Below are 25,545 nucleotides of genomic sequence, written 5' to 3'. Positions count from 1 at the left end.
TCCCGACCCACAGGTTGAGAACCACTGCTCTGGGCTACCGTCAAGTGCAATGTAGACGCGCACTGACATTTGCAGTGCACAGCGGCGTTCTCAAATGCATGCAGATACTATGGTGACAGACAGTAGGCTACTACTACTACTCCATCACATACCGTTATTTGATGCAGCTGAATTGCTGATAACGAATGTAAATTAACTAGCCTACTAATACACACGTAAATTGCCCTGTATATATGCAGTGCTCAAGGGAAGAGCAGCCTAATGGGATAATAAGGATTATTTGATATAATAGGAGATTAGGCTACTACTTAATTCGTGACGCAGCATAAAACATGAAACAGTGTGCTGTCACTGTCAACACCACGCGCATCGGAGGAGAACCACAAGACAACATTAAGGTAAGACGATAGCAGCTGCTATAACTATCCAACAATACGTTAAATTAACTCGAACACAAAAAGGTATTGTACAGTTAGTTGCCCGCTAAACTTAATTTAGCTGTTAAGTCAATACAACACGTATTGCTTAACTAACGTTAACGTTACATCACCTAATAAGAATGTCTCATCTCATCTCATATCGCTTCACAGTTCACACTTCGAAGCTGCCATTTAAAAACTATCGAGAAACTTGGCTGCAGTGGTGGAAAGTAACAAAGTACATTTACTCAAGTACTGTACTTAAGTACAATTCAAAATTGTTTGTACTTTACTGGCTGGGAGTATTTCCAATTCCCAGTACTTTTGTACTATACATCTCGGATCCATATAGGCTATACTTTTACTCCACTACAATTATTTGAAAACTTTAATTAGTATACTTTGCAGATTTTGATTATTATTACAAAACATACATTAACCACTTCAGCCCTATACATTTCGGCCATTTGAAAATAGCCGATCTACAAGCTCACAATGCTTTGCCTTGTGAAGCATTGTGAGCTTGTAGATCTGCTATTTTTTTAATTTATTTTTTACAATTTATATATTTGAAAACGTGTGAAATGGGACATTGGGGAAATGGGACATTCTACATAATTAGTACTTTCTACTTTTGGTACTTTAAGTACATTTTGATACCAATACTTTAGTACTTTTACTCAAGTATTTTTTTAATTCCGTACTTTTACTTATAACAGAGTATTTATATATTGCAGTACTATTGATACTTTTACTTGAGTAAAAAAATGTAGTAGCCTACTTTTTCCGGCAGTTAAAAGTGTATCTCTCATCAGTGCTCCACAGACTCGTTACAGTTTGGCTGTTCCTTTGATGGGTTATAATCGCTCATAAAAATGTAATTAATGCGTTTTCGTTTAGGCACCTGTTTATCTAATTATGACCCTTAGTTCCCTAATAGACCATTTTCACAGCAGACATGTGACACTGACGAGTAAACAGCACAGCTGCCTGAAGTTAACGTTCATTGTGGGTGTGTGTCACTTACAACACACACACACACACACACACACACACACACACACACACACACACACACACACACACACACACACACACACACACACACACACACACACACACACACACACACACAATTAACGATATTTGATATTTTCAGCTGGGTTTACCCTACAACGTCCACAGTGAACAGGGGTTTGATTGGATCAATGATCTGGAGAGAAGATATTTGTTGTTAGATTAGATTTAGTGCATAATTATAACTGTACATAGCTACTGTAGGTGGGATGAAGTGTGAAGATAAGTGACGAGAGTGAAATATTGCTTTTTTTGGTCTTCTAATCAGGTTAAATAATAGTGAAATTTGTCCTCATTTTGCTGGAACCCCATCAAGGACCCCTAGGCCTAGGGGGCCTGGACCCCATTTTAAGAACCACTGCTTTACAGGAGTTGGCAAGCAGTGATCAATCGGTCACCAAACGCAAATAAATGTTGCTATACTGTACCTTGTTATTATTGTCTCTCCAGTCTCCAGCATGCTGCGTTTGCCTACAGTGAGTCGTTCCCTCTCAGCAGGAATAACAGCAGCTCTGGGTCTAACCAAAGGAAGCACGGCTGGCACTAATAATGGTAAATACCTACAATTTCATAATTATTTCTGTTACTGTTGCATTTTGATCCAAAATAGTTGTTGTTAACTGTAATGGACATTCTTAGGCATGTGAGTCCATATTTCTTCATTCCACTACTGAATCATGTGCAGAATTACAGATTTGCTAGAGAACACATTACCAGGCTGGACAGGTAAAGTATGATCTGCCCAATTTAGGACAGGTGGTCTGTTTTAAGAATTAAAAAAGGAGGAGCGACCCGCAGACATACATATCAGACACATGATGAAACCTAATGAAAAGGGTTACACATTATGTTTTTCATCTGTGCTTGTAGCTCGCACTGCAGCCACAGCAGCAGCCAGTAACCTGTTTGAGGTATTAGTGGATGGGAAGCCGGTCATGGTGGAGCCTGGAACCACTGTGCTGCAGGTAACAGTACTTATAGACAGGTACTAGAGCCCGACTGAAGCCAAATTTTGGGTCCGATGCCAACTTTTCCATCCTAGACCTCCGATTGCAGATGTTTTAACAGATTGTCAAAAAGTTAAAAATCTTGAAATCATTTTTGAAAAACTTAGATTTTATTCAAGTTTCTCTTTGAGAAAATTTGACTTATAAGCAAACAAATGAAAATAATAAAACAAAAAAGATACATTTAAATTAAGCAAGTATACTGTAAATATATACTGTATATTATACACACTGAACTTCAAATTATCATAGATTCTTTTTACAAGCTTACCTTGTAGATGGGCTATTTTTTTTTCAATGTTGAAGGTTTTTGAAAGATTTTTCCTATAATGACATGCCCAAAATAGGGCCGCCAAGTTGAAAGTTGTTAAAAGATTAGCTGCATGATTGCCGATACTGAAAGTAAAATAATGTCGGGCTCTAATTTAGACAGGTACTGTACTCACTTTATCTCATTATTTCTAATTCTGAAAAAATATTGAGATTTGAAACGTATGACCAAATCGTGTCTAAGGCATGTGAGAAGATGGGAATCCAGATTCCGCGTTTCTGCTACCATGAGCGCCTGTCTGTTGCGGGGAACTGCCGGATGTGCCTGGTGGAGATAGAGAAAGTTCCAAAGGTATGTGGTCTGTGTGTATGTGATGTATCTATTTTCAGTTTAAATGTTTATATACTGTATAGTGACAGTAAAATAAATTATGAGTAATCAAATGGTTATTTGGATTTTCTATCTACCAGCCGGTGGCAGCCTGTGCTATGCCTGTCATGAAGGGTTGGAACATCCTAACCAACTCTGATAAAACAAGAAAGGCCAGGTAGTATCAACTTTAAAGAATAGTGGAAATAATGATGGCATTCATTACATTATTATTCTTGTTATGGTGTTGTTCAGTTACACACTAAAGATCATCAGTGTAAATTAAACTGTGAGAGTGTACAAAGGGAACCAAATGGACATTTGTACACTCTCTTAGTTACAAATAGATAAATTAACAGATGTATACATTTTAACAAGAAAATAGAAGACCTTAACAGGCAACTACAAAGCCAATCAGTTGATAGTCCTCGTTATTAGCATTATCTTAAAGAATCTTACTAATGAGATGATGTTTAATTTCTCTCAGAGAGGGTGTGATGGAGTTCCTGCTGGCTAACCACCCATTAGATTGTCCAATTTGTGACCAGGGTGGAGAATGTGATCTACAGGTAAATATAGTATAATAGGCCACGTTTAGATGACGACGCTCTCTAGTGAAAACGTCAAAGTGTCCCCCCAGACCCCCATCTGAATTAATAAATATATATGGTGAAAATAGCCGATCTACAAGCTCACAGTGAGCTTGTAGATCTGCTATTTTCAAAAAAGATCTTGAAAAGAAATAGTGACATAATACTTGGAATATATATATATAGATATATAGATATATAGATATATAGATATATCAAATATAGATATATATCAAATATTATATCACTATTTATTTTCAAGATCTTTTTGAAAATAGCAGATCTACAAGCTCACTGTGAGCTTGTAGATCGGCTATTTTCAAATAGCCGATCTACCGGTAATATAGGTTTAAAGTGCTAATGTAGCCTAGTCGCCTCTTTGGGGCTTGTTTTCATAGAACTGGCTGGCTGCTTATTTCTCTCACAACACCTGGCACCGACACCCGTATTGCCGTTTCCTAAGAGCCCTAAGAGGTGGTTTCACTTTGTTGCGGATTCAAGCCCCACAAACACTGTTCCCGTGTAAACGGACGGCACATCTGATACTTTATTTTGCCGTTTTCTGTAGAGGCCGTCCTTGTGTAAACGGAGCCATAGTTTTCGAGAGTTTGCCACCTGTTAACCAGTTCAAGTCTAAATGTGATTGACTGCCATTGTGCATAGGACCAGTCCATGCAGTTTGGCAGTGACAGGAGCCGCTTCACAGAGGGCAAAAGAGCAGTGGAAGATAAGAACATCGGTCCCCTTATTAAAACTATTATGACTCGCTGTATCCAGTGCACTCGCTGTGTGCGGTGAGTTGTCTACCACAGTTGATCCTCTCTGTAAAGCTCATCATGTGGCTAAGTACGAGAGAAAAAATCTAAGTGTATTTTCTTTGTTTCTAAAGCTTTGCCAGTGAGATTGCAGGTGTGGAGGATCTAGGTACAACGGGCAGGGGTAATGACCTGCAGATTGGCACCTACGTAGAGAAGATGTTCATGTCAGAGTTGTCTGGGAATGTGATTGATATATGCCCAGTTGGAGCTTTGACCTCCAAACCATATGCCTTCACTGCTCGTCCTTGGGAGACCAGGTTTGTATGCAAATATTGTAACAACAGATGCTATAACTGGGACTTTTTGATACACTCAATTAATTAGCTTTTTGGGTCACAAGGTATTTTTGTTATTGTCCTGTTTTTCACTCCTCTATTCCTTCTCTACAGAAAAACTGAATCTATTGATGTTCTCGACGCTGTGGGCAGTAACATTGTGGTGAGCACCCTTTGTGGTGAAGTGAAGAGAGTTCTACCTCGCCTGAATGAGGATATTAATGAGGAGTGGATATCGGACAAAACCAGGTTATTTTCAAATCACACCAGTCCTACACCGTAGATATAACTAATTCCCAAATCATGAAAGAATGAACTGCATTCATCATGCTTCATAGGTTTGCTTATGATGGTCTGAAGCGACAGAGGCTTACACAGCCAATGGTGAAGAATGAGTCTGGACAGTTGGTAACCACCTCCTGGGAAGACGTGCTAACTCGTGTTGCTGGAGCAGTATGTGATTCATTATGAACTTATTGTTCCATAGCATCTCTGAACTTCTTCTACCGTTGATATGAATCTATGGTTTAGACTAGAGCAAGGGTTCCCAAACTTTTCAGGCTGTGACCCCCCAAAATAATCATATTTGAACGGGGGACCCCCCACCCTGACAAGCACTTGGAATTGTAGGCATTTAGTTTGTTCCACAAATAAACATTGTGAAAATAGCTGAACTAGATCGGCTATTTCCACAATGTTTGCCTCTTTCGTACGTATATTTGACAATTTGGCTGATTTGGTAATGAAAAGGTCTTAAAAGTCATTAAGTTGTAACTTTTGAAATGTGCAGATACCCTGTATAGTGCATGTTGGTTTGTTTACTGTTGAGTGAGAATACAATGTTGCACATAAGCTAATCATCTGGGGACCCCCCTGGCCCCCCCGCCCCCCCCCCCCCCACAGTTTGGGAACCACTGGACTAGAGCATGGATCTTCAACAGGGGTTCAGAGTTATATATAGTTAGATACAAAATTATATACAAAATTGTGGCTTTGATCTACTGTTGGCTGGCCTGAATCCAGTATGTTTTCTCTTGCAGTTGCAGGGTGCTCAGGGAAATAACGTAGCCGCTATTGTGGGGGGCTTGGTGGATGCAGAGGCTCTTATTGCCCTGAAAGACTTGTTGAACCATTTGAACAGTGATAACCTCTGCACTGAGGAAATATTCCCCATAGCTGGTGCTGGGTAAGATCATAAAGGCAGGAATAATGCATAATCGGTTAAATGGTGAAAAAAGCGTTTAACATTTTGACATCTTCTCCTATAGATCAGACCTGCGTTCAAACTACTTGTTAAACACTGGGATTGCTGGCATCGAAGAAGCTGACCTTCTACTCCTGGTTGGCACCAACCCGCGCTATGAGGCTCCTTTGTTTAATGCACGAATCAGAAAGAGGTACTTTAGGGACTAGTTCCGGCTTTAAGTGCTGCCAATATCTCTGTTTGCTAAATGTATTTGAAATAAGTATTTGTTGCGGCAACTTGTGCTCCAGATTTACTGCCTGTCTCCAAGAGGAACACATAAACATTTCTGTTTCATTGAATTTTGGTGTCTCCACTTTAGCTGGCTTCAAAACGAGTTGCAAGTGGCTCTAGTGGGACGGGAGGTGGACCTAACTTACACCTATGAGCATCTTGGTGAGTCTGCCAAGGTTCTTCAAGAAATTGCAGCAGGAATTCACCCCTTTGCCCAGGTAATTGGGCTGTGGCCTCAGAAATGTACTTGCACATGTAATGTGTTTTTGCGATTGATCTTCATAGATATATCTACTTTACATACAAACTTGTTTCTTATATGTCCCGTTGTAGGTCCTGGTTAAAGCAAAGCATCCTGTTGTTGTGGTTGGCAGTAGTTCACTGCAGAGAGAGGATGGGGCTGCTATAATGGCTGCTGTGTCTACCATTGCTCAGAATGCTCGTGTCAGGAGTGGAGTAGAGGAAGGTTGGAAGGTCTTCAATGTGCTTCACAGGTAATTCTTTTCACAAAATTAGAGAGATGGATTTTGATGACAGTTGTTATGATACATTTGACGGTTGTTTTCACATCATTATGCCTGTCTTCTGCAGGGTCGCTAGTCAAGTAGCTGCACTTGATCTTGGGTACAAGCCAGGGGTGGAGGCTATCAGGAAGAACCCACCTAAAGTTCTGTTCCTTCTAGGGGCTGATGCTGGATGTATTACTCGCCAAGACCTCCATAAGGATAGCTTGATCATTTATCAGGGTCAGTAGTCTTACCCAGAACAGCAGAAACAGTTATTTTTCTACTTAGGTAATTAGTGACTACTAGACAAACGCCGGCCCATCGGGAACAATGCACATTTTGTTTTTTTGTTTTTCGGAAACCGTTGGCACTGCACACGCACGGGTCATATGGGACACAAACCGTGTTTGAGGCCATTCGGTCAGACGGTGCCGAGTTATGTCCGGGACACACAGACATACATACATAACACACACAGGTTTTGTGAATTAATAGATAGATAAGGCCTTTGAGCAAAGCAATGCAATAGTTCTAGTAGCAATTTAAAGTTTGAATGTCTTATGTGCCTTTAATTTATTAAATAATGTTTTTGATGACTACACAGGTCACCATGGGGATGTTGGCGCAACAATGGCTGACATCATACTTCCTGGAGCAGCATACACAGAAAAATGTAGCACCTATGTGAACACAGAGGGCCGTGCCCAGCAGACCAGGGCGGCTGTGGCTCCTCCAGGCATGGCTAGGGAGGACTGGAAGATCATCCGAGCCATCGCAGAGGTTAGTTTCATACCAAACATGTCATCTGGGTGGCACAGGGTTGTTTTGCTGATTAGAGCTTTATATTAAACACAGCATATCCGTATTTTTTATGTTGACAGCCAAAACATTATTTGTATTCTTTCTTTATTGTTTTTCAAGCTTGCTGGGGTAATGTTGCCATATGACACAATCGATGAAGTGCGTGCTAGACTGGTGCAAGTTTCTCCAAACCTGGTGCGATATGATGACATTGAGGAGGCCAACTACTTTAAGCAGGCGAATGAACTCGCTAAGGTCGGCCATATCTTCCATCTATATTATCCCTGTGAAAGCATTTTTAAGTTTGAGTTTAGATGTTAAAATGTGATGTCTTTGTTGCCTTACTTTGCTCTCCATGATGATGAGGTCTGTCTTGTCTCTCTCAGGCAGTGAACCAGGATATCCTTACTGAACCTTTAGTTCCTCCACAGCTCACTGTGAAAGATTTCTATATGACAGGTAGGCTTCTGATTTCCCTAGCCAAGGAATATGTGAAGTGGTCCTCCAAAATTAAAAGTTTGAATCCAAATCCAGATTTTAACTCTTTATGGTGGTATGAGAGTGCATGATTAGAATCTGTTTCAATTTTACTCCACAGATCCTATAAGCAGAGCCTCTCAAACAATGGCAAAGTGTGTGAAAGCAGTCACAGAGGGCGCACAAGCTGTGGATGAGCCCTCCATATGTTAAAGTTCATTGCATATCCATTCAGTTCTTACGCACAAATGAACATGCATAACTCCTATATTTGCACAAATTGATACGCTCAACTCCTATATTTGCACATTCATTGCAACATATTATCACATAATAGTCAAAAGTAAACATTTTAGAACCCACATAAATGCCTGTGGACTCTTTCTGTATAGTAGGAAAGGCTTAAATCTACATTTTGAAAATCATCTGTTAAAGAGTTATGTGTCTTATTATTAACTTAACTTAGTTATTGTTATATACTCATGTGTTGTAATTTCATTTCATTTTCATTCACTACATTCCACTTTGAACAAATATGTCCTTTTTGTTTCCTAGCACCATTTGTCAGTTTCTTCTGTATGTGTGCACACACACACACACACACACACACACACACACACACACACACACACACACACACACACACACACACACACACACACACACATATATATATATATATATATATATATATATATATATATACACACACACACACACACACACACACACACACACACACACACACACACACACACACACACACACACACACACACAATGTATATAGATAGTATATACTTTGACATTGTTTTTTATTGTTAATAAATAGCTATCCAATACATGTGAAATTAGATTAAGGATGGTGGAAATTAATATTCATTTTGTGACAAATTAAACGATTATGTTAGGTGCTGGGCCTGTTTCTGTACTGGCTAATACGATTTTGGCATATTGTTCCTTTCAAGTCTGTGTATCAATTGTTCAATCTAGCTACATATTTTATTTAATGATTATATTGTAGGCCTTATCTGCTTTATTTGACAGTGAGTAGAGAAACAGGAAAAGGAGGAGAGAGAGGGGAGGACATGGAGCAAAGGGCCTCGGGTCAGATTGAACCCAAGTCAACTGTGGGAAGGACTTAGCCTTCATATGATACACGATTACACACTCTACCAGGTGAGCTATTGGGGTGCCCTGTCAAATCTATTTTTAAATAACATTGTGAAATGTTAAGCAAGTGAAAAATATTTTAAGAAAGGGATGCCTTTTGGTGAAACAGACAGAAAGAAAGTAGATCAGAAACCAGCGCATGGCGCAGCCAATGACTTGGCACATGGGTCAATTTGACAATAATTCACTTCCTCCTACGACATTGCTATCCATTTTATTGCGCTGATCAGATGTGCTTATTGACATATACACTGGGTCACAGCATGCTGTTTGATTAAAATAGTGCAGTGAACAACTTACTCTATGCTATTCATTTATGTGTTGGCCATAGATCGAGGGATCCGGTTTATCTGGCAACTGGGATGACTTTTGAATATGCAGACTCCACCTGCTGTACCTGGCAATGTGTTAATGGGGCGATGTTTTTGTTTTATTGTAGCCTACTGTAGGTCCTATAGTTGTGTAAATTGTGTTTTGGAATTTTGGTATCAACAACTGCACTTTAAATAGCTGTTGGTTAATGGAGTCTTATTTCCCCTTGTAGTCTATGTCACTGTTTTTCTTATAACAGAAAACCTACTAACTTATGTAGACTCAAGTCAAAAGCATTTTAATATTATTTTTATATTCAAATGATGTTATGTTATTATGAATAAAAGTGCCTATCGACGAGAAGAGACCAGTGTCTAAAGAAGTAAATAACATTATCAGAAAACAGGAACAGGTTACATTTAGATGAGGAATTGAGCGCTAATGGCCCGGAGATTTAGTTTCAAGAGAGGTAGAAATATCAGGGATCCTGTGATTTCTTCTAATTGGCCGGCTCAGGAGTTATACAGCAATTATCAATGCGGAAAGTCATTGTGTGCAGAAACTACAGCGTATGTCATTGTCTAGACTCTCCCCACTTCCATTTATATTTGCAGTCGTGTAAATAGATCCTACAGTAAATCAATTAGTTGAAACATATCTAGGTTGTGCTTAGCAGAAATTGAAATTCAAAAGTATATTTTTGTGAACGGAAATGACAAACAGATGACAGCTTCCATTTGCGACTTTCATATCTTGCTTGAGAGACTACCCAACTCCCATCACCATCCGAGGGGTATAGGGGGGTATAGGTGGACTCCTACAAGTTGCTGGAAGTACACACGAACAACTAAAAAAGTGTGCTCATTGTAGGGCAGATCTCCGCCAGGTGGGGTTGCGTACCTGAACCGGTGTTTTGGAGAGAACACAAAATGTCAGAAAATCTTGTCAGGCGGAAATGGGCGGGTCCTGTATGGGGAGCCGCAAAAAAATTGAAGAGGCCGCTTATTGCGCCAGCATTAGGCCGATTTGAACCTATTGGGAGTGTGCATATAAAGTTTCAAGCCGATCGGTCCGGTGTAGCAGTAGCTCTGGTCCATAGATAGTTCTCCTTGACGCTATATGTGACTCTTCGGGCATTTGTTTCATATTGCCGGTAGCGCAGTCTCTCAACTTTAGTAAAAATAAAGCATACACATTTCCTACTCACCAAAACAAAGACTTTTTAATGTGTTGAAAAGCCTACTCTCCTTGGTGGAAAGTCTCTCGGCCCCCCACCTTCTGTGTAAAATAAACTTTTTGGCCAGAAAATAAGATATTCTGATAGACAGACGGACAGGGGTGAAAACATGTATAATAAATCTTATCTGTCCAGCCTGGCGGAGATAATAAACTGGACTGGTCTGAGAACGCTGAGGCCCTCTACTGGAAGGGGCAGGACAAGCTGTTCTTCCTGAGGCTCAGGTCCTTCATCCTGTCAGCCTGTTGACAGACACTGTACATAATATTAATGCTGTTGATAGTCTGCACATTCATTCATATATATATATATATATATATATATATATATATATATATATATGTGTGTGTGTGTGTGTGTGTGTGTGTGTGTGTGTGTGTGTGTGTGTGTGTGTGTGTGTGTATGTATGTATGTGTATATATATATATATATATATATATATACATACACACACACACACACACACACACACACACACACACACACACACAGTTGCCTATATAGACAAAATATATTAAGTAGTTAGCTACAGTATTGCATATATATATATATATATATATATATATATATATATATATATATATATATATATATATATATATATATATATATACATACATACACATACATATATACTGTATATATATGCAATACTGTAGCTAACTACTTAATATATTTTGTCTATATAGGCAACTATAAAAAAAACATCAACAAGTGAAACCATAAATATTAATAAAAAATGAGGACGAAATCTGCAGCTTTCTTGTTTCCTTTTTGCAAATGTGACATTTCATATATATATACTTAGTTATATTATGCATATAAGTTTTGTTGTGTTCCAGCTCCTACGTGTTATTGGCACGTGTTCCATGAGCTATGAGCAACAGTCAGTCGCTAACAGTCCGTCAGGGTTGATAACTCATTCATGAAGATGATAGCGGGTGATCCAGGTGGATCTTACAGATTAACATTTCCCTGGGCTGACGTTTTGTCCTACAACAATTACCTAATCACCGTAATGTCCACAATGGAAACAGTGCTGTCGTCCAACCACAATGTCATGTCCATGCGAAGAATGGATTACATTGCACTTGTAACAACAGTGCTGTTGCTTTTTTACAAAGTTGAATTTCCAATATGGTAGGAGAGGTTGTTGTTGTTCAGCGGACTGTTGTCATGTCCCCGCAGTGCCTGTAGTGGTGCTGTGAGGAGTCTGCTGTGGACCTAACAAAAAAACCCTCAGCAGCCTCCCCAACTTGCTAATGTTTGCTGTGGATAATCTATATTTACATGCATCTGTATTTCAAGATATACTGGGTTCGATGAAGATCACTGCTAGTATCTTACAATATCGAATATCGATGCACAAATAGCCTCGCTGATTCTAATAGACATTTGAGCCGTCTATCCCGGAGTGAATACCGTACACAGCTCATACCAATTGAAGGTAAGCGGAGCCGTTTACATCCTGGGACTCTATTTTCACACGGCCGGTCTTGTGCGGTCGACGGTGGGCCGCGTTGTCTACTCTAGCCCCCTGCCCAGAGGCCTATCGTTGACGTTTATTTGTTATAGCTGAAACCCAAACTAAATACCGCAGTTATAGTCGCCACGTGCAGATAAGTTGATTTATATGGTGCCCTTATGTCGTGCAGCGACCTAATACTATAATAAATAGTAGTAACAGCTAGTGATTGAGATCGACTCATCGACTGGTGTTTTTTTGGAAGGCCTCTTTTAGACAGGCCTCAAAGCCTCCGCTGCAGGCCCTTTGTCTGGAACTGTGTGGCTAGCATGTTTAATGTTTTAATTAGGTCACATTTGATAAAGTCATGCAGTAGGTGGTATTACTTTTCCAATAAACTTGCTCTTAGACGTCCCTTTGAACCGAAAGGTAGACTCTTATATGTAACGCTAGCCTTTTGCTTATGTTTCCGTTTCCTGGCTAGCTACCGCCTACTAATTTTTTTTGTGTTTTTAGCTTTGGCAGCTAGCTGGCTAAAGTTAACATTCTGTCACCTGTTCCTGTCTGGCTCATATTATTACATTTTCATTGTAAGTCCAGAGCATGTTAGATATATACCTGGTAATTGGTATAATATGGCATATTATATGTTTACGCGTCTATTATGTATACTTTAGTGTCATATTAATGTTAACAAGTTAGTTCACATCACTAGCTAGTATCGGTTAGCTAGCTGTTCAGGCTCTAGTGGATTATTTGGTAACATGCTTAAATTGTACCTTACATCATACGAGCGTGCCAAAAAATTACCTACACTTAAAAGTGGAAATATGTGGGGAAAATTACATAATTATATCTAGGATACAGTCGCACCAGTGTTAATGTTAGTAAACTAGCCACTTCTAAGCAGCCGGATAAAGCTGTTCATTTGGCTGTTGCAGGTGATGAATAGCTAATACTTCCTTGCATATTCATTCATCACGTGTTAACCACCAACTTATGGCAACTAACCAGTAAAATAAATGAACACAATTACTGTCAGTCACTATTCACTAACTAGCCAGCTAACCTATTACTATCGTTGATAACTGGTTCTGGTATTCATTCTGTAGCATCTCATTTGAATACTAACTAGTCCATTATCAAGATGGAATATGAATAGTTGGCATGTCCTTTTTGTTGTTTTTGTTTGTTTTGTTTTTTCTTTTGACCAAACATTGTTAGAATAGTCATATGTCAATGAGAGATAATTTTGTGTGCAAGCAAGTTGTGCTTCTTAAAACGTTCTCTCCTGCACTAGCAGCCATCTGTCATGTGATTTCTTGACTTTTACTACCATCAGTGTGTATTACTATTGGTTTATACTCTATAGAGTTAACTAAATGGTTGCTGAATAATGTATAATCCTGTTCCCAGTACAAGCATTACACTTTTTTTTTTTAGATTGTGACAGTGGATGGGTGAATAGTCTGTACTGAATACTGTATTTTCCTTTTGCCGCTCATAGCCCGACATGCAAATTAGTGCATACTAGTTTACTGACCGTGACAAATTATAAGCTTATTTGCAATACACAAGCATATTATTGTGTGTTTTTGATTTTTCATAAACGTAAAATCAAACAAATTGACATTAGTAACAAACTTAAGAGTATGCAGTCATATCTTGAGTGATTTATGGCTCAGAATTATAATTAGAGGTGCTCCGATTGATCGGCCACCGATTTAAATCGGCCCATTTTCACTCCAAATGACTCGATTGGTGATCAGCAATTTACCCAATCCGGAGAAACCGGTATTTTATGACCAAGCTGCACCATTTAAGTGGTATAAAAGTCAATCATATATGTATAGTATAATATCGCTTTGCATCTTTGTGACAGGCCTAGACATGCTCCCCCCGCCCCCACACACAGGAACAGTTTTGACATATAATGATTTTGGAAAGCATTTAGATTAATGGATTTCTACTGTAGAGGGGAGATAGCTAGCATTACTCAATACTCTCTGCATGTTGTGTTGATTGCAGGCTCAGGAAGGGCCATCTGTAAGTTTTTGTGATGTAATTCTCAGTTTTCCCAACCTTTATCCCATCAGCTGATGTTCTCAAGGACAAGAGTCACGTGATGTATGAAGGCAAACACATACACTTCTCGGAGGTGGACAATAAGCCATTGTGCTCATACAGCCCTAAGCTCTGCAAACAGCGCAGACTAAATGGCTATGCTTTCTGTATCCGACATGTTCTGGAGGATAAGACTGCCCCCTTCAAGCAATGTGAATATGTCGCCAAGTACAATAGCCAGCGATGTACCAATCCCATCCCCAAGTCTGAGGACCGCAGGTGAGTGTTTGTTTGTATCTCTGTGAGCTTGTCTGTTCACACTTTTAACATAAGTATGTTAAAAAGTATGTTTTCCCCCCACAGATACTGTAACAGTCACCTACAAGTTCTGGGCTTTATCCCCAAGAAGGAAAGAAAAAAGAAGCATGATGCTTTGGAGGAAATGCGTTCACGACCTCACCTAGAGTCAGTGGCACTTAACATAACTGTACCTTCTCTGGCACTGAAAGCACCCAATGGTCTGGATGAGCTTCCGCCCTCTCCCCCTTGTACACGCCTGTTACCCCTTCCAGATGGGGAGCTCCTGGACCCTTTTGCCTTTTATGAGGATGACACAGACGGGGAGGAGGCAGGTACTCCTCGGAAGGGCATCGCCGTGAAGAAGAAACTGCAGGGTCGTCTGACACTCAACCATAAACTCCACCATGACACTGACCTCTTCCAACCACCTCCAGAGCACTTTAGCCCCTCTCCTGTTCCCCGAGTCCATCACCACCCCGCCTCGCCACTCAACACTCACCTCTCCCGTCAGCAGTCAGGACTTCTCCAGACCCCCCAGCACTCCAACGTGCCCTCTTATGTCCTAACCGGACAACAGCAGGGTTTATTATGCAATGCAGCACCACCTCAGACACCTACCTTTCTGCCTCCAGGGCCGCCCACCAGTGCAGCGCAAAGTCCAGCACAGCCCCCCGGACCATCGCTCAGCAGAAAGCCCCATGTCACTGCCACTCACTTGCCCTCTAGCTGCAGGGACAGTGCTAGTAGTACTCAGCGGCATGTGGTGGTCATGCGGCCAGCTGCCTTCTCACCGCCAGCTGCCTGCCTGGCCAGGTTGCAGCATCTGGTTCAGCTCTGTGCCAAGAGACATCAGGATCATGGAGACCTCTTCCCACATCTAGGTGCCTCATCTCCCTGCATTTACCAACACTTAAATACCATTCATACATTTCTTTTTGTATTTATTCGTACTGAATAGTCAAATATCAAATATGCAAGGCTCTTGAAGGACTGACTGAGTAAGATTCTTTCGATGTAGCTGTTGTAGTAGGAGGCTGCTGAGATAGATGAGCTGCTCTAACAAGCTCTCTTCCAGGACTGGACTGGTCAGAGGACAGCGCTGACGAGGATGAAGAGGAAGTGGAGAGAGAGCTACCTTTTCAGAGCTCTTGGAGACAGCAGGATGGGTTAGTCAGAGACTATACTCACACTACAGCATGCATTTCAATGTTATATTACATGTAATGACTGCTATTAATTGTTTAAATAAATAGGTTGGAAGAGGAAGGTGACTCGTCTCGGAGAACGCGGCTGCTCAGGCTTTGCTCGTACCTCCGAGAGAAATACAAGCACATGTGCAGACAGGAGAGGGCAAGCATGCGCCAGAAGAGATACCGCTATGCCTTCCGCAAAGCCCTGCTACATTCTGCCAGTAAGGACCCTGACTGTGCTGGCCAGTTGATCCAGGAGCTACGCTGTGTCTCTCAGACTGCCTCAAGGTATCCTGAATAATAACCAGTTTAAAAGCGTTAAGGTGCAATCAGGAAAAGGTGATGCATGAATGAAGTCACAGGCCCTCATTTATCAGTGGAAAGTAGAAACCAGCATACTTGCCAGACATCATTTCGGAGGTGATGAAAGTTCCTGTCCCTCCGTCATCCAGTCCCTTCCCTTCGAACATCCAATGGCACCCTGTTAATGCAATAATATTAAAGAAATATTGTGCACAACAACCACACAGGCCAGATGTCTGACACTTTACTTGGCGTATCACTCATGTACAGATAGTCGAGTCCCCCCTTGATCCAAGTGAAGCCCGATAACGCATTCCACCGTGGCCCGACCGTGCATATTTTTGGCACACTGTGGAACATGCACTCCTACATTGTTTTCGAGTGGGATTATCATATAGCCTATCATGTGGGAGTAATCTTTGTCAAACTGCACAAATCACACTAAAATGTAGGCTATGTCAACTTATGATTGTAATGCGTTTTGAATATCAATTTCACCCAGCACCGAAATGCCCTGGAGATGTCCATACGTTGCTATTTGCAAAATGAAAATCCTCAAATAAGCGCTTATGCTGTAGGTCTTAATAGAGCCAAATGTCAAGATATCTGAACTTAAAAGCTTTAAGCTCCAGTTTAAATGGGTGACTGATTAAGAATACAACTTTATATGATAGATTTTTTTTATAGCTTGATTTTAAATGCTTGTAATTATGTCACCCATTAACCCCGTAATTATAACGACCTTATGTTAGGGGTACACAGGGCTAGGTTAGATGTTTGGTTACATAATTTTAAGTGATTATTGGCTGCTGCATAATGTTAAAATGTCTGTCGGATTGTCAGACAGTGCTGCACCGCATGTCTACGATGGAATTTTGTACACGATCTAGAGACCTGATGAGATTTGAGCGCATCGTACGCTCAAGTCAAAGTGACGATAGATTGATAAATGCCGACAGTGGTGGTGATCTCGGCCTGGGCAAGCTTGATAAATGAGGGCCACAGTGTGTAGATGACAACACTATGGTTAAGCAACACTCCTCTATTTGTAATGTACATAATGTATTGGCACCCATTGCACAGCACTGATGCAAGGCTCAAGGCTGTTTTATACTCACAAGGCAGGTGCCCGTCTGCAGTGTTGGGCTGACAAAAAAGACAAATTCTCCCATGAGCGCTTTTTTGTTTTGGTTGAAAATGCATCATTTTCATTGAGCAATAGTATGAATTTCCTTTCAGATTGACTGGTGCTCTGGTTGCTGTTTGCTCAGCCACAGTCTGTCTCTCTCTTTAGTGTGATTCCAACAGGGCAGCAGAACGCAGAGACAGGAATCTGCACTGGCAGCACCAAGGGCCAGACCTGCAGCAACAGGGCTCTGCCATTCACCCGACACTGCTTTCAGCGTATCCTTTGCACAGCTTCCACTACCGGCACACTGCAGTTGCTCATCTGTATAGTGATCTTCCAGATTACACAATAGTGAATCTCTTTTTGAGAAGAGGTGTAATGATTGCTCACCCTCAGCGTGGTAGTATTTCCTTTATAATTCTGTACAGACATCCTGTTGAATCGCTCTCAACAGCTTTTCTCTAGTTGCACAGCCAAATTTGCCGATGGTCAGCAGTGTTCTATCCCTGTGTTTGACATCACACACCAGACGCCACTCTGCGAAGAGCATGCCAAAAAGATGGTGAGTGCGCTGTTAATTTCACAAAAGGTTTCTTTCTTTCTTTTTTCCCTCTTCGTAACACAAATATTTGTTCACATGTTCCTCACAGGACAACTTCCTGCGTGGGGACGGTAATAGAAGAGTGCAACACCAGCAACAGCAGCAGCGTAAGCCACGTAAAAAGACCAAACCTCCGGCACTCACCAAAAAACACAAGAAGAAGAGGAGAAGAGGGCCGCGGAGACCCCAGAAGCCCATCCCTCCAGCATTGCCCCAGGGAAACCTGGGGATGCCTTCCACCAGCCTAGCCATGCCTTCACAGGCCAGCATCAGGTTTGTACCTACCTATGTGTCCAGCTGTCTTCAGTCTGCCTATCCCAAACATCCCACCAACCCTGTATATAGATCTGAAAAGTCATAATGTGACGTGAGGAGGATTCCATTTAGCAGTGAGTGTTGCCTTCGTAAATGCTGACAGCATCTGGCAGACAGGTGAGACGGATAGTAGAGGGAAGCTTGACAGTCGACAATGTATGAAACTTACTTTAACAATGGGGGCACGGTGGCGCAGTCGGTAGTGCTGTCGCCTCACAGCTAGAAGGTCCTGGCTTTGATCCCCGCAGGGGGGCGCTGGGGGTGTGTCCTCTCCTCCGCGTCATCAGTGCCCATACCCTGGGTGGGGTTGGCAAAAGGGCCTCTGTGTGGAGTTTGCATGTTCTCCCCGTGTTCCCTCACAAAAACATGCAGTAATCCTGGTCACTATACTGCCTCTCCCCAGCCGGGGCGCCTGATGGAGGGGTAAGGAACTGGTTGGAATAACGTGTTCCTTCCACGTGCTACGTCCTACCAGGGAAACTCTCCCCTGTCAGGTGACAAGAAGGTCAGTTGGCTCTCATGCATTGAAGGAGGCATGAGCTCGGCCCTGGCCTCCCTAGGTTGGCAGAGGGAAGGTAGTAGGATTACATAGACAATTGGCACTGGGTGTAAAAAAATAGGGGTTACAAAATCGTGGGATAAAAATTTAGTAAAAAAAAAAAAAAAACTTAGTCAGACTAATTTGAGCTAGCCTGTTGAAGTTATTTAGCTTACTTTAATATATACCACAGGAAAACAGGATCATAGTTAATCCTCCATTGTTATAATTAACTCTAAGCTAGTATCAGTAGAAATGAAGTATATATATTTTGTGTCAGAATGTGTCAGAACGGTATGGCTGATATAGTTATAGATGGCAGAGGAAAAGATGAGAGGGAATGAACATAGGAGACTTGGGAGAGATAGATGGAGAAGGAGCATAAAGGGCAACATATTCAATATCTACAGAAATAATAGGGAATGGATTCAAAGGCAGAACAGGAGTCAAGTGATGCAGATACAGATCAAAATTCTGCAAAGACATTAAAAAGACAGACAAGGCATGAAAATACCACCCTTTCGTATGAACAGCACCATTATTAAAGAAGGGAAAAAAGATATGCATCTCAAATCAGCACATTATGTTACTCGCATTTAATATCTTCAGTAAAACTTTCAATTATGATAAAAAAAACTTGGACTTATTTAGGGTACCATATTTATACAAGCAGAACAGTCTTAAGCCTGGATAAAACCACCCTAACTGGTACAAATGACCTGTTTAACATATTTACATATATGTATACAGTATCTGTGCACCCCATCTAACCAATCCCTGAAAGTTGCCAACCTTGCATTGGCAATGACTCAACAATTTTAACAATGACTTGTTTTATTTTGATACAAAATTGGTCTTAAATGTCCAGTTACATGATATTAAAAGAATATTAAAGAATCTTACATTTAAAGTGCTAGATACCTACAGACACCCTGGGTGAAGGATCTATTTAAATGTGATGTCAATGAAGCTGCCAATTTACAGGTTATGCTTTGACTGCAGGCAGGCAGTTTTTCTGATATATTGGGATAGAACATGAAAGAGCAACAGAAAAGTTAGGACAGACCATGGATATTTGTGCTTCTGTGGTTGACACATTGTAGCAACTCATAATGTAATGGCTCATAATGTAATAATGGTTCATAATGTGATAACCTAAATGTAATAATAAGCTCGTAATGTAATAAGATCATGAGCGCATAATGTATTAGGTAACATACTCCCAAAGAAAAGCATAAGAATTGTTAATCAAGTCGATTACTATGAACCTACCAATACATTATTCATAATTGCAAACAATCTCAAATTCAGAGAACTAGTGGATTTTAGAATTGCTCAACTTATGTACAATATCAATGACAACATGCTCCCGGACAGTATCCAGAATATGTTTTATACAGTATAATCTTAGAGGTACATGCATCTTCCCTAAATCAAAAACCAGAACAAATGCAAGACAAAGATGTGTAACTTTTACTGGAGTTACATTGTGGAACAGCCTTTAAAAGGATGTAAAAATGTGTAACAGAAATGTGTAAAAAATCGATAACTAGAAAAAAGCATAGAGGAAACTGCACAAATAACTTATTTGTTATAGCGTATATGTATTGCTGTATGTACAGAAATCATGTACATGTAAAGTGTCGTTTTTTGTTTCTCCATTTTGACTGTTTTCTCTTTTTTTCCTTTTCTGTAAAAGGGTAGTTTATGTATGTAACACATAATTACATTATGACATTATGCAAAAATAATGTATTACATTATGCTCTCATGATTTTATTACATTAACAGTTTATTATTACATCATGAGCTTTTATTACATTAAGTTCCTACATTATGAACCGTTATTATTACATTATGAGCCATAATGAGTTGACACATTAACAGGTTGAGCCACCAGAGTGCTCATTTTTAATATTTATACTTAATTCTCTGTCCACCAGGAGCCCTTCAACCCCTGACTTGAGCACAGATGAGCTTCCTGATGACATCACCAATGACATGGCAGACATTCCAAATGACCTAGAGCTGAACCAGGAGGACTTCTCTGATGTGTTACCAAGGCTTCCAGATGACCTGCAGGACTTTGACTTGTTTGAAGGTGCTAATCTTTACACGTCCTTTTATCTTTCACTTGTGCACTTATTAAGTCCCATTATGTCTGGTGCTTGGATTAGATACTTACCAGACTTTCACTGGATACGTTGCTCCGTAGGGTGGTAGACCTTAGAGAGAATTAAATTGATGATTAATTCTTGCAAGGGTATCATTGTGGACTGGATGGACCACTCAATATATCGATAACACCATGAAATTGATAAGTAAAATAAGTTATACATTTCTTGCATACATAATGCTTGTTGATGCCTCTCAAAACACTAATTTCAGACATAACAAGTGGCTGTTGGACTTTACATTTGTATCACCAAATCCCCCCCCCCCCCCAAACAAGGACTAAAGAACAGAAGCATCTGAAACTGAAATCATCACTATGGTTAGAAGAATATAATAAATTGTGTGATTAAAAACAAACGGGAAAGTAAAATGTGTGTGAATTGTCTACTTTGAATGAAGTCATATTTTGTAACAAACAACCACCAAGGTTACAAATAACACGTGCTGAGACGTTTGTGGAAAACACTTGGAGTCAAGTGACTGGTGAAACCTCTCAGCCCTCTACACGGTTAAATGAGGACTCTGTCCTGAAGACATTTCATAGGAAAATATACGGTAATATAATGTGCAATCTGCGCAAATGGTATGTAACTGCAAAGAGTGGAAACTGCAACACCTGGTGTAATTTGGAATACCAAATACTGTCATACCATCAATAATATGAATTTCACACATCTAAATGGACCTGTGTAAGTGCGCATGGACCAGGGCAACCTGATAGTCTGTGTGGTTAGGGCATGTACCACATGGGCTCTAATACCTGACAGAGAGTCATCAGTTCAATTCCCAGCCAGCTGGGCCATTTGCTGTATGTCACTCCACTGTGACTATCGGTCTGAAATAAAGGCTAAAAATCCCCCCCTAAAGAAAGAAAATGGACTAGTAGAATATGAAGAGAAGAACACACTGCCTGTTGCACTGAATGTTGCCAGAGTATTTACAGAATTGGTACATAAGGTTGAAATATGATACCGTATTACCGTTTATACTGTTTGTTTGTTTGTTTGTGCATGTGTAGGTAAGAATGGGGACCTGCTGCCTACCACAGAGGAAGCTGAAGAGCTGGTCCGTGCGCTGCAGGCCATGGGGTCTTATCCAGACTCTTTGGTGTGCTTGACTTCCATGGGGGACTTGGCCTCGTCTGAAGGTGTGGACCACCGAGCCATGGCTGTGTTCCCCGGGACGGTCCAGACCGGGGGCATGGGTGACCTGCTGAACGGCCGCATCCCCACAGAGAACTTTACCAGCTTAGAGCTGGAGGACAACCTTCTGCATTCGGCTGGGGGTCATTTCCCCCATTCGCCCCCATCTCAGCCCTCTAATCAGGCCCCAGCCTCTGGGCCCAGCCTGACCCCTTCCTCCTCTACGGTAGCCCCCTCCACCACCCTGCTCACACAGAGCCCCATGACAGAGACAACATTTTCCAGGACACACACACCCCACGTCCTGGCCAAGTCTGACGTGCCCACATCATCTCCACAAGGCAGCCACTACAGCAGTGAACATGTGCCATCCCCATACAGTGACCATATATCGTCCCCCCATGCCAGCTCCTTTCAGACAGACACGCCTCTCCTGCTGGAAGTCCCTCTTAGTGGGGTGCCGGGACCACCGCGCTCCTCATGGAACAACCTCCCTCTCCCCCTCACTGATCCCACACAGTTTGGCAACCTCATAGGACCAGAGAGTCACCTCATAACCACCTCCCTGTCCACTCCCCCTTCCACCACACACTCAGTGACCCTTCAGCCCATGGCTGCCCTCTCAGCGATGCCCCAGAGTGGCCTGACGGGCTTGACTACACCACCTGCCCCCTCGCCCTCCTCTTCTTCACATGACCTTCTGACCTCGGCGCAGCCCAAGCAGCAGCTCCCTCAGTTCAGCGCGGCCTTCGGCCATCAGTTGGCCTCCCACAGCGGCATCCCGAAAGATGTGCAGCCCAGTCACAGCTCTACAGCGCCTCCCACTGGGTTCTCAATAGCGAGTGCCACTGCTGCAAGTGCCAACAGCGCCATACCCCCCTTCCCGCAAAGTAACTGAGAGCAGAGGCAGTCTACATAGGCTGCAGGTTACTCAGTGGACTCGCATTCACTTAGAATCCAGTCATGTGGCTTCTGACTGACCCACCTTTCTTCATCTGCTACATGTGTGCAATGTGGTAATGGTGCACTATTTTTTATCTAATTTTGCACAACCTCAGAGTTTCCTTGCTATTTTAATAGTTTTATTTTGTGTAGCCAGTTGGTCTCCCTGAAGGAAGTTTAAGTCTGTGTGAGTCCACCAGTTTGAGCTGTGTGCTGCCCTGTGGTTTCACCAGTAGGGGGTGATGGTTAGGCAGACATGGTGGTGGAGATAGTAGGTTGAACTGATAAACATTGTTGGAAGGACCTTAGGAGAGATTATTCCCATCATCATGATAAAAACAGTGCTCAAGAATTTTATTGACAGAAGCCTCAATCAATGGTCCGTTTTATTTGTTTCGCCAGTTAAGTCCTGTCTAATAATGATCCACTATATCCTGCCTTGCTCATACGATCATTAAGGTTTTTTTTTTGTTTTGTTTTTTTCCTCCCAAATGTGTCATACACTGCTTCAATCACCATGAAAGACAAGAGGGTACAGGTTGTGAGAACTTGTGACCCATTATGTTTAAATGTATTTTGTTATCATGAAATGGAATCTAGAGATCCACTCTTATTTAACAGAAATGGAGAAGTTACCAAACTGCTTTTAAACATCCGTTTTTATATTGTGTGTATATATATATGCTCTTTTATTGGTTTGCTCAGACGCAAGAACTCTGACCTCACCATTGGTTGTGGGTCTCCACATGGGTGGCCTAGTAGGCACTTGAAACATAAATCGGGCTACTCAAAAGCAATAAACACATGGACATACTCTTGTATCGTAAGGTATTGTATTGGTCTCCACTTAAATGTAGCTTCACTATGTAATCCAGGCTGATGTGGACCAGGAATATGTTTGGGCCTGTCTTAACTGTGTCATAAAACGTATTTTCTTTTAATAATCTTGGCTAAACTTTTTTTTGTTTAATGAGGAACTAGAGATTTATGTGCAACAGACCACTGACACGGCCAGACCAACTTCTCCTAGGTTATACTGAGTGGGTTTACAAAGTTTAACGGTAGGAGTAGCGGTGGCCAAATCCAGGTCATCTGTTGTCCACTCTCGGCGGTTGTTCTCTTGTCTCTGTGCACCAGGTCACAAAACAGGTTATCACTATCAGGACCCCAATTGCAGAATGAAAGCCACCTTGCGAAATTATGGCCATCCTACCCACTGAATGACTAAGAGAACGCTTAGTGGCGTTTTTGGATATGGTGACTTGGTATATGGACATACATGATTTTGCCCTCTGTCAGCTGTCTGTGGTAGTGTGACACCATGGTATTACTGGTGCAATGAGCATGTTTGAGGTATAGCACTGTCTGCTTTTCTCTACAGATACATTATCAGTTGAATTTTAAGGTCAATGATGCACTGTTACCTTGGTTCCTATGTTGGCTGTTTCTGCCCACCCTCCCTGACAACTCCTGCATAATTACTCAAACGTCAATAGAACCATAAGTTTTGATATTTTATTAGAATTTGACAGATTCTCAGACATTGTTGAGTATTAAGTATATAGATTAGCAATCTACATTGGGGTTTATTGGTGAATTATTGAGTAGAAATGGATTGAAATTGTTATTTGCAAAGTATTCAGTGGAACTTGTGTTGTGTGGAACGCATCTCTTGTTTTGTTTTTCTCCATTTTCTCATTACCAATTCCCCCGATGTACATATAGTCCCTGTCACTGCCAACCCCTACTTGTTGGTCTTGGGAGGGTGTAGACGACCACGTCTCCTCCAATGCACATGGAGTCGCCAGCCGCTTTTCACCTGAAAGTGAAGAGGAACAGCGCTCCCTGCTAAACAGGCGCCATGACCAACCTGTAAGAGTCGCTAGTGCAGTGACAAAGATTGCCCATCCCCACCCACGAACATGGCCAATTGTGTTTGTTGGAGCGCCCGGCCAAGCCGGAGGCATCGTTGAGGTATCGAACACCGGTCTCCATTTTGGTGGGCAGGGATTTGACCCTTGCACCATCAGGACGTCTCTTGTTTTTCGCTATCAATATGAATTATTCTCTCTGAAGTTGGATGTGTAGGCTGTCATTCGATTTTAACATTCTGATGGACTATTTTTGAAAGCGGTTTAGCAGCTGTTGAAAATCTGGGATTGGACTGGGGCAACAACCTGGTTTCAAGAGCATATTAGCATTTCCCCTAGATTGTGACTACCGGCTTGATTCTTGATGATATTAGATGAGGTCCAAATATATGCATTGTGTACCTGTACCATAACTTGTTTTTTTGTTTGCATAGAAAAACGGATCCAGATTTGTTGTATTTCAACATAAGATTTGCACAGGACTGGATGAGGCCGGTGGTGTTTACCATGCCCCCATCTGTCTTGCCTTTTTGCTTGGACACTCATTAGAACAGCTGCCATCATTATCGGTATTCAGCCTGCACCAGAACCCCACTTCCAGCTGTGAGAAGGCCCAGTTCTTTCTCTCAGTTCCAAAGAGACGACACATTAAGTGTATAAATTTAGCTCCACAGCTGGGATTCTTGGTGAATGCAGCATTGT

General features: G+C 41.4%; 2 protein-coding genes across 3 annotated transcripts; both read left to right on the top strand.

Annotated features, from left to right (window-relative positions):
• The first annotated feature begins 121 nt into the window (after positions 1-121).
• Positions 122-8,668, top strand: LOC311064568 (NADH-ubiquinone oxidoreductase 75 kDa subunit, mitochondrial-like). Of its 2 annotated transcripts, XM_084084428.1 has the most exons (19): positions 122-398; positions 1,947-2,048; positions 2,367-2,461; positions 3,018-3,125; positions 3,245-3,321; positions 3,631-3,712; positions 4,397-4,527; positions 4,623-4,808; positions 4,941-5,075; positions 5,165-5,279; positions 5,867-6,012; positions 6,095-6,223; positions 6,392-6,521; positions 6,637-6,797; positions 6,895-7,049; positions 7,414-7,589; positions 7,731-7,865; positions 7,997-8,069; positions 8,209-8,668. In XM_084084428.1, the coding sequence occupies exons 2-19, from the start codon at positions 1,955-1,957 to the stop codon at positions 8,298-8,300; spliced, it is 2,220 nt and encodes a 739-aa protein (XP_083940554.1). In that variant the 5' UTR covers positions 122-398; positions 1,947-1,954; the 3' UTR covers positions 8,301-8,668. The 2 variants fall into 2 exon arrangements, with proteins under 2 accessions (XP_083940554.1, XP_083940555.1); XM_084084429.1 differs by lacking the exons at positions 5,165-5,279; positions 5,867-6,012.
• A 3,189-nt stretch (positions 8,669-11,857) lies between these two features.
• ino80da (INO80 complex subunit Da) lies at positions 11,858-24,419 on the top strand. The gene is made up of 10 exons (XM_084084316.1): positions 11,858-12,255; positions 14,370-14,616; positions 14,701-15,518; positions 15,713-15,803; positions 15,891-16,115; positions 17,425-17,534; positions 17,688-17,821; positions 17,910-18,133; positions 20,657-20,814; positions 21,907-24,419. The coding sequence occupies exons 2-10, from the start codon at positions 14,399-14,401 to the stop codon at positions 22,926-22,928; spliced, it is 3,000 nt and encodes a 999-aa protein (XP_083940442.1). The 5' UTR covers positions 11,858-12,255; positions 14,370-14,398; the 3' UTR covers positions 22,929-24,419.
• The last annotated feature ends 1,126 nt before the right edge of the window (positions 24,420-25,545 follow it).

The sequence above is a fragment of the Gymnoscopelus microlampas genome (assembly GCF_963454915.1).
Source record: "Gymnoscopelus microlampas genome assembly, chromosome: 17".
NCBI classification, from domain to species: Eukaryota; Metazoa; Chordata; class Actinopteri; order Myctophiformes; family Myctophidae; genus Gymnoscopelus; species Gymnoscopelus microlampas.
This window is presented reverse-complemented; position numbering and strand designations above follow the sequence as displayed.

Coding starts and splice junctions, on each gene's coding strand:
- LOC311064568 (XM_084084428.1), top strand. CDS start 1,955: ATGCTGCGTTTGCCTACAGTGAGTCGTTCCCTCTCAGCAGGAATAACA. Junction 4,528..4,622: donor CAGTGCACTCGCTGTGTGCG/GTGAGTTGTCTA, acceptor TTGTTTCTAAAG/CTTTGCCAGTGAGATTGCAG. Junction 7,590..7,730: donor TCATCCGAGCCATCGCAGAG/GTTAGTTTCATA, acceptor TTGTTTTTCAAG/CTTGCTGGGGTAATGTTGCC.
- ino80da (XM_084084316.1), top strand. CDS start 14,399: ATGTATGAAGGCAAACACATACACTTCTCGGAGGTGGACAATAAGCCA. Junction 16,116..17,424: donor GTCTCTCAGACTGCCTCAAG/GTATCCTGAATA, acceptor CTCTCTCTTTAG/TGTGATTCCAACAGGGCAGC. Junction 17,535..17,687: donor CACCCGACACTGCTTTCAGC/GTATCCTTTGCA, acceptor AATTCTGTACAG/ACATCCTGTTGAATCGCTCT.